The 13,507-nt window shown below is 38.9% G+C and overlaps 1 protein-coding gene across 2 annotated transcripts in view; it reads right to left on the reverse strand.

Annotated features, from left to right (window-relative positions):
• KAT2B (lysine acetyltransferase 2B) overlaps nucleotides 1-13,507 on the reverse strand; it is a 44,918-nt gene that overhangs the window by 22,866 nt on the left and 8,545 nt on the right. For both annotated transcript variants that reach the window (XM_075745846.1, XM_075745845.1), the window contains exons 2-7: nucleotides 13,010-13,136; nucleotides 8,249-8,394; nucleotides 7,653-7,742; nucleotides 5,735-5,916; nucleotides 3,158-3,349; nucleotides 523-629 (exon numbers count right to left, since the gene is read on the reverse strand). In XM_075745846.1, the coding sequence (XP_075601961.1) occupies nucleotides 523-629; nucleotides 3,158-3,349; nucleotides 5,735-5,916; nucleotides 7,653-7,742; nucleotides 8,249-8,394; nucleotides 13,010-13,136 (844 nt within the window). The remainder of the gene's footprint in view (nucleotides 1-522; nucleotides 630-3,157; nucleotides 3,350-5,734; nucleotides 5,917-7,652; nucleotides 7,743-8,248; nucleotides 8,395-13,009; nucleotides 13,137-13,507) is intronic.

Consider the following 13,507-nt stretch of genomic DNA (forward strand, 5'->3'; position numbering starts at 1 on the left):
TCTCATTTTTACTCTTCCTTTTCTCTCCCCCATCCCACCAGAGGGGAGTGAGCGCGTGGCTGCACGGTGCTTAGTTGCTGGCTGGGGTTAAACCACGACAATGTGGAAAGTCCCTACTTCCCCACTGCGAGGTCCCTACATCCCTGCTGCCAGGGAGTCAGAGGACCGGCATGGGTCCTCATGCGAGCGGACCACTGTCCAGCAGGTGACCCACCACGGCCATTTACCCACTGACCTTTCTCACTTGCCCACATTGAGTGCACTTGTGTCACTTGAACACTCAGTCATGAATTGAATGCTCCACTGGCACCTTCAATTAGCTGGATTTTATTGTCAAAATGGGATCTTTATATGAGGAAGCACCAGTCAGACACCCTGTGCTTACCTGAGGCAGACTGATTTTGGTATAGCCTGCTATTTATAAAGCTGCATTATCTAAGTCTCGTTGCTTAGAATTCATCACTTGTACAAGTTCATCTTCATATTCAGGTGCTCCCTTACCCGTAACTAAATGCAAATTACCTGTCTGGATTCCCAGCTGGCCAGTTCGGGAACTAGACACCATGAAATCTTGATCCCAAATGGGAGAATTCTGGCTGTACACTTCTTCTTCCAGCATTGACAGAAACCTAGGCACAAACCCAAGTGAAATATTAACTTAATAGGATCATCCAAACCAGGTTCATTTTCAGAATAAGCATTTGCAACATTGTTAAATTTAAAAAATATGTAATGATTCAGTAAGAAAATGCTGTTGGACGATTCCTTTTTAAAAAAATACATACACACATACAAAATCACAAGCTAGAGTAGATATTAAGTATCTTAATTCAGTAGAGTGCTTTCGCCTATGAAAATTTATCTTTGATTATAAACAATATTTATCTAATTTGCAAATGCAGAAAAAAACAGTTACAAACTACTTTTATAGAACAAAACTGTGCACTCATAAGAAAGCTATGAGTTGACAGATGCCAAGGTACTCAGTGTTATACAATGACAACAAAATATGTCTATTTTGATATACTGGCGTTTTGCAGAGGCATTTGCTTCTTGCCTCTTACAGATTTATAAAATCCCAGTGTTAGTTATTAACAATGCTCTTAGGAAGATATTTTCATTCCTTTAAGTGTGCTACTGTAACATTTAATTGCGTGTTTGTGCTTTCATAACAGTATTTTTAATCTTACTTTGGTACACTTACAGAAGCACCATGACTTTAAACCTCTCTCGGCATTATTATCTGTGAGAGAAATTCCACAGATCAGGCTATCCAGCACGCTTGCCTTCACAGGGCTAATACATCAATTCCCTTTCAGCAGCAAGATAGCTGCATATCCTATGTTGCACAAAAGGGGTTTTCAGACCAGAAGTTGACACGCCACATTTTTTACTCTCTAGAGTCATCTATATGTATAGAAACTGTCTAGCTGAAACCAAGAGGTCTGTTGAGTAAGACTTTCTTGAACAGGATAAGGATTTTCAGGATCAAGTCCTACTCTTGTATTTTCTATATGGGACGTTTATACCTAAGCACAGCAACGTGAGGTGATCTATACAGCTGATAACAGCTGAAAAGTTTGTAACAGCCACTTGACCATCTGTGATGGAGCAAAAGCACAAATTCAACTTTAGCCAAGGCTACATTTACAGGCAGCACAGATGGTCTGCGTTCAGACCCCTTGGTGACTGTTTCCCAGGCACATAGAGACATAAGTTGTGGGTGCTCCCTTTGCCCGGGAAGGAGCGGCCGAGAGCCCTGCACTGAAGCCAGGCAGCAGCTCCGTGCTCTGAGCCGCACCTCCTTCACTGGGTTCACTCGTAACGCCAGCACGGAGACAAATGCTTCAGACAAGAACAGCCCATAAAAGATTTAAAACGTTATTCCTATTTCCCACAGATCATCAGCAAACAGTGCTTGTCCTTTTTTTCCCCAGCAGAATATTAAAAGGAACTGCAGTGAATAATAATGCTGTTCAAATTACTTATCCAGGCTGGAAAAGGCAGTGGAAACATAGGGGCACATGCACACCTCCTTCCTCCACAAATCTGCTCCTTGTATCAATGCGGTGGTAAATCCTTTTTTATACCTATTTCAGGGCCAGATCATGTTCCTATTCCCAGATGGACACAAACATTCCTGGATCCATGACAGTCTACATTCTTCAAAGTAAAAGGCACTATTAATAATAGTAGGAGCAACAAATCCTACAAAGCTCTTACCCAGCTTTGGAAAGCTCATGTTGTTTTTCATTCCGCTGAGCACTAACCCAACTCTAGCCCCAGACAGTAACTTGCATAGCGTCAGTGCCATCAGGTCTCCTGTAGGTTCGGTTCCTTCGTTGTTAGGAGGGACAGACTTTTAAAATATGGGCTAGAGAGCCAAGCTACCCTCACAAAATAAGGATATTTTTGAAGTGATACACTATTTTAACAGGAAGCATACTATGAACGATCCCGTCACCACCACCCCCTTAACGATCGGTAAAATGTTTGAAATTAAGGACTGTCAAAGTTGAGCATGTTTTGAGACAAGTCATTCTCCCACATACCCCAATATGCAATTATTAATCTTTAATTGTGAGAGATCATCATCAATATTCCAGTACTGGAAAAGGCAGTCAATAAGAAATTCATGAGTTTAGGATTCACTGATGGAGCTTTATACTGTCTACTCTCTTTGTCAAATGAACACATTTCTTCTGAGGACAGGGTGACTACTTTGTGCCCTATCACAACGTTGAATTAAACTGAAATTCTTAAGTGTGTAGAAACTCCAGTACAACACTCCCTTTTTTACTGCTCCATCACAAAAAGCAGAAGCGAGCATGTTTTTGGAGATCTGGACCTATGTTGCTTCCAAGTACTACAGAAAAAGAAAGTGAGTGACCAACAATACCTGCTAATAGGCAATAAGCACAATCCCCCAGCAAGATGAATAATCCTTTTTATATAAAGCCCTAGGACAAAGCAAGACAAGTGGCTGTGTACATAAAATACACTTATTCAAGCTATGGCAGAAAATAAAGATGCAGTATCTACTTGTTACTGAATAAAAGGAAAAAATATTTTAAGCTGCAGGTAATTTTTTCCATTTCCATGCCAAACTTGCGTATGACTGGTTAACCTTGAATGCAGGCACATTGTGACCCCTTACTTTGGGAAATGGGTGAGGATTAGTGTTCGTTTCTCTTGAGGAAGCTTGTCTTTTTCTTGCCTGGCCTGCTCCAGCAGTTGCCGTCTCATTACAGTAAAAACGGAGCGAAGCAATGTCCTACCGAAAACCTGGGTGGTTTCATACCGAGGTAGACTGTCACAGAACTGAGGGACATTGCAATAACAAAGCCACCTGTAAAGGGGAAAAAAGCCAGATAATTATCACCATCTAACATATGAATTAATGCAATAAAACCACTACCCACATCATTTATAACACAGCTGAGAGCTATATAACCATATAAATCAGTTCCACATCAAGTCTGGACAGAGTTAAGCAGCATTTATATTGCCCAGTTTTTTTAAAGAAATGACAGACAAGTACTTTTAAGTCTCCATATATTCTTCTTCTCTGCAGGGTAGTTTCCACAAAGCGCTCTTGTTCCAGACAATAATCATAGATCACATAAAATTTGTGTTGATGTCAGCGATTCTCTCCACAGCTCATTCATTCAGCCTCCCACGTCTTCTGCCTGCAACTCCAAAGACCCTTAGCCTGGCCCATTTTCCCCTCTTTAAACTTCTACATTTCCCCACAGAGAGGCAAAAGGGGTGACACTTTTAACTAGCTCCATCCTGATCCGACTGGACTCCCACCCCGATGTCCCACCAGCTGGCTTTTTCCCCTTACACCCTGACTTGATACTCTCATTTACCAGTAACTCCCTCCATAATGAGTTCTGCATTAAGAAGTACATATGAAAATATAGCACGTCATGTTATTCTTCTTGGAAAAGGGATCACAGTACTGAAGACGTAAATCAGGAGTACATTGACTATGTAGGTCACGATATCTGTTAATTTTATAAAGAAGATTTCAGTATCTGCATGTAAATGAACAGTCAATGGTATCAGTAGCTTCAGCAGAATCAGACCCCAACCATGATGAAAGCCCCAACAATGAAAAGAAGATGTTGAGATTTGGATGGGAACAGACTGCTGGATCTTGCCATGGGTTTTCTCATCCAGACCCAAAGTACAGCCTGTCTCAAAATGCTTTCCCAAACTTAATCTTAATCTTTGCATACACAAGAGTTGCAAAAGAGTTGCAAGATACAGTTGTTCACCGACCTCTACTCCCTGTTCTTGGCTGATAAAGCACGCCCCTCAAAACACAAAGATGCATGTGAACTCTGATATAGTTTCACTCAAATTATCTGGTTTTTCAAATCAAGTTGGTGACTGCAAGAATTCATGAGATACACCCATGGCACACAGCGGTTTCCTCAGCACCCCGAGCAGTGCCTCGAACACCGCAGAGAGGCTCACAAAGACAGGTTATATCAGATGGAAAGAGGTGGTATTTTGGGTTGGAGGGAACCTTAGGGACTGCAGGCAGGAAGGTTTGAGAAACTACAAGTGACAAAATGATAAACCACAGAAGTCACCAACCAGAGCCAATGCTAGCTACTGATTCCTAATAAAAGTTGACTCCAACCAATCCTGGCCATCTGACATCTGTATCACAAACAAACGGGGGTCAAAGACCCACCAAACATGGTCTTAGGAGCCCCGTAACTGTCAGTAACTGTCCCAGTAACCATTCCTTACACCAGGTAATTATTTGAGGTGACAGGTCATCTGAGAGCATCCCGGTCAGACACAGACACAGCGCGGTCTGCTGTATCACCAGCCACAGTCTCAACTCACATCAGGGTTTGCTGTTCTCCTCCATGGAGCTGAGGTTTGTAAGGGGAAAGGCCACCAGGAGAGCGGGCAGACGGCGGTGCTCATCCTCGGCCAGGAACAGTGTCCCTGGCCTCTCCTGGGAAGAGGTGTGCTGACAGAGCCCTCAGCTAACTGCTGCCTGCGCTCACAGGCGGCACGTTAACTGTTGCCTGCACCGGCAGGAACCTTAACTGCTGTTGCTGCGCTAACTGAAAAAGGCTTTGCACTGTTGTTATGAGAAAAGCAAAATTAAGACAGACGGCTTGTTATCCTAGCTCTTCTCTCCCCAGTGACTAAGTTATTCCTTTGAATTCTGACAACGTATTAAAAGGTAATAACAAGAACTATTGTTTTAAGGAACCTACTAATATCTATTCACCATTTAGCATTCAAGCTCTTATGAAATTATTTTCATTTTTCAAATCTTCCATGATTTGGTTTCAAACTGTGACACTTTACAATGCTTACCGTTATCATCTCTTTTTTTTTGGTAAGTTGAATAACAAATTGCCTGAATTTTTAGTACATGAAATAAGGCTCTTACATGAGGCTCTTATCTTAAGAAGGCTGAGAGCAACTTTGCAAACATGGGACATGCAAAAGTGTTGTTAGATAGAGATGTTCAAGACCTCTACTCCCTGTTCTTGGCTGATAAAGTATGCCTCTCAAAACACAAGGATGCATGTGAAACTCTGATATGGTCTCACTAAAATCCTCAGGTTTTCATATAAACTCCATGACTGCAAAAATTCACAAAGTGCACCTATGGCATATAGGTACTGCTGTATTCCCAAAGTATGTACACGCCATATTTGTAAGCAAGACTTATAACAAGCAAAAGTAGCGTTACCTGGTATAATTCACTTTATAACCCGCAATATCATCATTGGGTGACCTTAGTCTTCGCTGAGAAGGTGTCTCCAGGTGCCAGTAGTTAATGCGGTTCAGAAACATTTTAGCCAGTTCCACTATTGTTTGTCTTTCCTTTGATGGTAAGTGGCTAAATTTGTACTGCACAAAGTTATTCACACCCTTGAAACAGAAAAAAACCTACATTTAATTATTTAGCTGTAATTTTTGCAGGGGTGTCCTTCAACATTCCCCTCAGTTTATGTTTATTAACCCTGAACTCCCATTACATGGGAAAGAAAACAAATACTGGAGACCATGAACTCTTTGCTCAGCTTCTCGTGCAGCAGCCACAGGCTGGTTCCCCTGTACACAACTGCAGGTACATCCAGATGTTCTTATTCTCTCCACCTCCAGTAGCTGACTTAAAGGGAGAGAAGGAAAATTCTTTATTTTTCCTTCCTTTTCAAATAAAAAAATTTTGTCAGGGAATAGAGAAAGATCCAGAGGACTTTCTTCTATATGCTCGCATATGCACAATTTTGCTGATAACTGTGCTGCACGATTTATTCCCTCTGTAACCAAGTAGCACCAAAACACCTCTCCAGCCACTTTTCAATAGTAAACTAGGGCTTGTGGACTTCTGGTTAAGTTTGTGTCTACACATCATACTATTTCTTCAAGAAGTGCCAGTATTTCACAAGTACGTCACTTCATTGCACTTTGTATACTGTCTACTTTAAAAAAAAACTACTGAAGAGAGTTAAAATATGTGACTAAAAGTGCTGCAATACATATATATTATAAATTAATTATAATAGTGCTGCTTAGCAAATAATTTTATGTGACAGAGTTGCTGAACTGCTAGAAACAGAGTTGAAAATATTTGTCTATTTTAGGGGGAAATTATTTAAAAATAATTTAAAAAGAATTACCCTTTCACTTCTATGCTTTGCTTTCTTAAGCAAATTGAACCGTATTAAGAATGTGATAAAAACTTAACTTGCACAAAACTTTTTTAATAGCATATTTTAAGGACTAGGAGTGTATGGGGATTACATACACTTATTCTTTGTTTATACTCAAACTAAAGGAGAACTTAAGGTGAAGAGTTCCCAGAAGTTCAGCAATAAAGTGTTTTGATTTTCCTAACTTGTATAAGAAGTCAGAGTTGCAAGGAAATAATTACTACACATAACAGTCTTCACATTTAAAATATCCTGTTTAACAATAGAGCATCCATTCATACACTGATGGGAAAACACTGAGCTCCTGTTTCAGCGAGGTATGTGAGCTAATGGGCCCACTTGTGTGCCAAAAGTGAATTCTCAGCAGCTTGCTTAACCAAAATCTGAATCTTTCATATGTTCTTTATCCATTGAGCATTACAAAAGCCTCAGTTATTCTTTGGTTTCAGCTTTGGTTTTTGTTGTGTACCCTTTGAAAGAGAAGGCTATGATCTCACTGAATTGGATTGTAACATTTTCATTGTTTTACAGAAGATGAGTGTCATTTTAATATTGGATTTCAAAACTTCAACAGCATTTTTCATCACTTGAAACAAGGAAAGATTAGAAGTGCCACACATAAAAGTAGTATTTTAAGTTCATTTTCTAAAACCATAAAAAAGTCAGTTTCATTAAAGCATAAGATGAATGATGAGAGAAGTCAAATAATGTAACTATTGTACCAACACTAAAGGAGAAGCAGCAGACATCTGTTACAGTCTCTTACTTTGTCCTACGTAATACGCAGAAACATTTCCAAACTGCCTATAATGCCATGTTTTCAAAACCAGTGCTTACGTTTACAAAAAAAAAAAACCAAACCCAAAACAAACAAACAAAACCCAAAAAAACCCACCAACTAATAATAAAAAAACCCAACACACAAACCAAACCCACATGTTGGTTGTTTACCTGTTCAATGCTAGGTTTCTCAAATGGAGGACTTTCCAAAGATCCTTCTACTACAGGTTTTCCCATCTGTAAAATGCACTTCCTCAACAGCTGTTAAAAATATACAAGTTTTTTTAAAAATCAGTATATTTGCATACATAGGGTCAATGGAAATCACAGGTGCACAACACACTGCAAGCAGTGTTGAAAAATCTCCTGGCTATATATCTGCTTGCTTAGTCATCTAAATTTATAGCTACTTTACTGTGAATTGCTCACTGTCTTCTCTGAGATGCATCCAAGAGGCCTCTCTGAGCACGTGTGGGCAGCTAAGCTAGCATCTCTGTCAACTGAGTTTTCCCCACGTGTAAGTGAAGAGGGTAAGGCTTGCAGGTGGTTGCATGCACAGTTTATGGACAGGACTCAGGGTCAGCTCCTGAACCATCTGGATGTCTTTTGGAATAAGGCACGGTACAATGCCTAGCTCACACTAGAGCATCACACCAGAAAAGGGAAACATCTCACCAGATGAAGTCAGTACATGCATGAGGGGCAGTGAAATTGGCCTATGTGAGAGAGTGAAAAACCTGAGAAGATACTACACAAGTTCAGCTTACTTTGAACAGGTAGAAATAAACTTGTTTGGTGTCTGCATCTTCTTCCTTGTGGACACAGGTGAACAGATACTCCACATCCAATACGATCCCCAGGAGCCTATTCATTTCTTCTTCAGACACATTCTCCAGGTGAGAAACGTGAGCAGCTAAACGAAATAAAAATCCAAACCTGTAAAAAGCATCAATAGCACAAGTATTCCCCAGGATATCTCAAACTAAGCCCTAACGGTAAAGGCACTGATCCTGTAATAACCTATTTAAACAGAACATCTTATCAGCGGTAACTGAAATATGTGTCACATCGGAGCAATTTGTAAAAGTAGTCCAGTGGTGGTAATTCCCACAGCAGAGGAACAATGGCTGGTTGGAATCACAGTGTCTGTTAACACTTAAAACAGACCACACAACTCCTGTCTGCTTTAATATGTTGCAATATATAATTAAATACATCCAATTTTGTCCAAGAGCTATGCTTTTCAGACAAGGTTTCTTGACTAAAGAAAATAAATCCTTAATTCCCATAAATTAGGAAATCCAGATGTTGATGCAAGTAGCACCTTATACTGTGAAGACTGAAAAAAAAAAAAAAAAAAATCTGTTCCATAAATAGGCTTTTTGTTTTAAACTGGACCATATTAGTTAAGTCTCTTACTTTCATATCATGTTAGGTGAAACTATGCTTTGTGCACACTACATTAACAAAGCTTTTGGAGATTGTACATGCTCATTTGTTCAGAAGTTTACAAAAAAGCATCTTTCAACATATCATAAATTCCAAGTGAGGAACTCCCTTTTATCATCTCCAAAGGTAAATACAGTTCCACATTTGTAATTTTTAAATGCTTGAGGTTTGTACGCGTCAAGTGGGACATTCATCTCAAGCTGGTTTGAACAACTGGCCCCAGGAAGAGAGAAGGCAATTTAAAACAAAAAGTCACTTCCCAGAAAGAAGGTATTTGCATTACAAAAACAACCATCTTCACTGACTCCAGGCCAAAGTACATGGTATGCATATCCTTTCCCCTGAAAGGACAAGAAAATATCCTCCACAAGAAAAGAAAAATTATTTAAAAGGTTGGGCATATCAGTTTTTATATATTTTAATAACTTTTATCAATATTTACTTCTTAGATAATTATTATATTATCTTAGATATGCCAATGGGATTAGGACTTGTAAGAAATTTTCAGCATAAATCTGATTCCTTAAGGAGAGAAATAACACCTGACGTGAAAACGATCAAATTTATTGGCCACCCAGCAAAGATGGTTTGTTTTGGAAAGTTTGGTATGACACCTGCCCAAATGTTTAAATTCAATAAATTCATGCAGCTTCAAGTAAAAGGGACATCGTGGCTCAGAACATTAAGAAGATGCCAGCAATCATTTCCAGTTAAATGAACATTCACAATATAATGTCTTAAGTTCTGAGCATATACTCAGAACCGAACAGGGAAAGCCATCATGGGCTTTCTTTAAGGACAAATGTTCAGCATTCTGGGCAGAATAAAATGATTTCATTTCAGTCCTTGAGCCAGATATGAAGGTTTAATATTCCCAGCTGTCTGTTCCTATCTTATAAAAGTAATAAATTCCCTCCTAGATGAGCACTGCATTAGGATTTGATAACATACTAAAGAAACCTTGCACTCAACTAACAAATGAATAAAACATCAGCATAAGAAGCCATTTCCATGCAGTTTCCATAACAATACTGAAAGTTACCTTGACTACTTAGTGGCCACACTTAAACATTTTATTAAACTAGAGAATTATTACCCATACTGTGAATCTAAAAATAACACAAATGTATTACCAGCATGTATTTACTATGGGTTACCATTTACTGTGTAGTCACCTATGTTTGTACATCAGCCCAACAAACTATCTTTCTTCAGACATTCCCTGCCCATTCCCAAATTCTTGTGGGAATTCATTAGTAAACCTTATATTAAAACCAAAACTTTAGTACACTGACATCAAATACTATGTTCTTGACTAGAATTACAGAGTCCCATTCATCTGCATTGCCCAACTGGTACATCCTTCCTCAGCTGCTGTTATGCTTGCAAAAAAAAAAAAATTAAAAAAATAATAAATCACAAGTACAGGTTGCTATAGCATACAGAAGAAGAAAGCAATCAGAAAGAGTAAGGCCAATGCAATGATAGGAAGACCTGAAAAATAACAAGCTTATTATTTTAGTTGTGCAACTTTAATAAGCAAGTACTTGAATGAATGAATTAGGACTAGTTAGAAAATAGACTAATGAGGAACGTGTCCACAGTCTACTTCAAAATCAGTGTGTACATAAAAAACACCAGTAATGTATATAGAACAGGCAAACCAAGAAATACACAAATACTCTACGTGAAGGTGCATAGCAGGAACCGAAGACAGTACAAGAAAAAAGAGACTGAGTGTATACATAGTGTACTAACACATTAATTAACCAGTTTTAAAAGTGACTCAAGACTGAAAATGTTCACCAACAGGAAAATGCACCCTGTAACACGGGAGAAACCAATTAAATATAAAAGAGAAAAGAGCCTCTGTCTACGTAACACCTGGTCTTGAGGCTGGGTGAATTCTCCCTGCACACAATTCAACCGCCACTTCACAGTGTTATGGTAGTGACCCAATACATCACCCAAATAAAAGAAATATTCATTAAAAACCCAGTATAGAGCCAAGCTGTGGGGTTGAGCCACAAATAGAAGAATACAAAGTGTAGGTAAGTAGACAGAATACAAAAGACAATAGAAATTCTAGGTAAGCAGACAGAAATAAGCTCAATAAGCTAATACGCACTGCCAAACAAATTTATGCACTAAAAACTGCACTGGCTTGAAGATTGAACCATACCCCCAAAAAGAGATGTCTTAAACAAGACTAATGTCTAGGATTACCTTTGGAAGAAAATAATAATAAAAAATGCAAAAAGCCTGAATATCCTACATTTTACATCAAGTATGGCTTTAACCAGTACAGAAATTTCTACACTGCTATTTCAACAACTCTCTGAGGAACAGAAAATGCAGCGCAGATGATAATCTGAAGCCTGCACACCTTGTGGTCAGTCTGGTGTAAAGGCATTCAGCAGGAACACGCTGATTTAGAGGAGATGAATAGGAAAATTATCTTGGAAAACAGTGCTGAAAGACATATTTTTGTCAGTAGTACGAGGAAGCAGACAGCAACTCATTTCAGTTATTTCAAATGAACAATCATCCTCATTAGTTGCAGCCAGCAGAATAAGAAACTTTTTTCTAAAAAAACTAACTTTTCTACTTTTTCTAAAACCAGCAATAGATAAAGATACAGTTTGTTCCCATAAGATACAATTTCACTGGTACTGGGTTTACAGTACTATTTTCCCTGGTTCCCTAGCTAATGAGCAATATAAGATTTTTTAATAGACCAAAAACAGTCTCAGCCTTTAGGAGCTGGGTTTTTCTACAAAATACATAACCATCCACAAATCCTGCTGAAGAACAGGGAACTGACAGACAAGAACATCTCATAAGATTTAAAGAAGGGGGAAAAAAAAAAAAAAAAGAAAAATCTCTTTCTTCAAAGGCCAGGAATGAAAGGGCTGGGTAACACAAGCTACCCTAACTGCAAAGCCAAAAGCAGCACAGAGAAGCTGCATGATGAAAGGTTGAAACTAACTTGGCTACAGCAACCGAACTTTCCGTGATACCACGCATTTGCGTTAATCTTCTCCTACAAGCAAACCCAGAGATTTAGGATACCAGGAAACGAAAGAAATCTGGTGAAAAGCCCAGAAATAGACCAAATGTAATGAAAGCATAAAAAGAGAGCAGAAATAGAAATAAATCCTAATTTTTAAAAAAAAGGTATTCCACACAGAGTACAATATTACTTTCAAAAGTAAAAACATAAACAATTGATTGTGAAGGTTTTAGTTTTCCTTTTTCTTATTTCACTGTCCTAAGTTTTGGACAAATTGACAAATCAACAAAAAAAATTAAATAGCAACTGCTTCTTCTCAATTAGTTCTGAATTTTATTTTAGCTCAATTTTTAGTCAATATTGGCTAATGTATACGGAAAAAGTCATCACCTTTTATTTTGGGTAAGCATAAATTCTTAAAAAACTAATACAGTGATTCACTCTTTTTCAGGCTATGTGCGTAACAAATCATTATTTATTATTAGTCTGAAGAAACACTCCCCCCACACACAACAGTATTTAACAGTTGATTTTGAGCAGTTGCTTCCAAGACATGCAAGCTGTCTGCACACTAACTTAGACGATGCTAACACGTACAACCACAGTACTCTTTGCTGCAACACGGAAAAGGCACAGTTCTTTTTGTAGGTAAAAGTACCTCCTTTAGCAGCATTCAAGAATATTTTATAGTTTATTCTATAGTAAGAAAACGTAACACAGCCTGCAGGAGAGAGTCATCCCTGTTGCAAGGCAGCTGGCAGATAAAGCACTGTGAGGTTAATGCATACGTTACACAAAGTATTAAAATTGTTATGGGTGGCTTAACAGTGCTTTTGCATTTTAACAACTTAAGATGTGTGGGTTGTTTAAAGTTGTACCTTAGTTCAATTTCTTCAAAACTCATTTTAGGATATTCCTGGCATATTTTAATCTAAGCTATTGACATTTATGTCCAATCGTAACCCCCATTTCTAGGTCTTGGCATGGCACCTTGACTTTTCATCTCGCAAGAGTGGAGACTTCTGGGTGTAAGCCAGTGGATTGCAGGAGAAAGGCCAAAGCTTACCCAGCGCGTGGCTGCAGCTGCGGCAGGGCTCTGCGAGGCTGACCACCGCCTGCTGCAGCTCTGCCCGGGGGGGCGTGGGGGGCGGGTTGGGGTTCTTCCAGCCATTGCATTTACAGGATTCCTCAGCCTGAAAATGAAGCAAAAGGGTATCGATCAACAGCAGGGAAAAAAACCCAGGAACTTGCTGAAACTGCGTTATTTTGAAAGCAATAAAAAATAACATTATTAATTTCAAGTTGGGCTTTTCTGTTTGTTTTGATGTTGGGGGGCGGGGATTTTCAGGGTGTTTTGTTGTTGTTTCTTTGTTCGGTTTTGTTTTTTTAATCTACCACACACCTAGACTTTACTTTCTAGAAATAATTGGAAATAGAATAGCACCCCAAATAGAGAGATTAACGTGGTTCTTGTAAGCAAACTGTACTCGGAAAAATACATACACAAACTCTGGCTAATTCCTTTACAGAAAGCCCTCACTCTAGTTCCTATGTGAAAGAAGTA

The sequence above is a fragment of the Balearica regulorum genome, chromosome 2 (genome assembly GCF_011004875.1).
Source record: "Balearica regulorum gibbericeps isolate bBalReg1 chromosome 2, bBalReg1.pri, whole genome shotgun sequence".
Lineage (NCBI taxonomy): Eukaryota > Metazoa > Chordata > Aves > Gruiformes > Gruidae > Balearica > Balearica regulorum.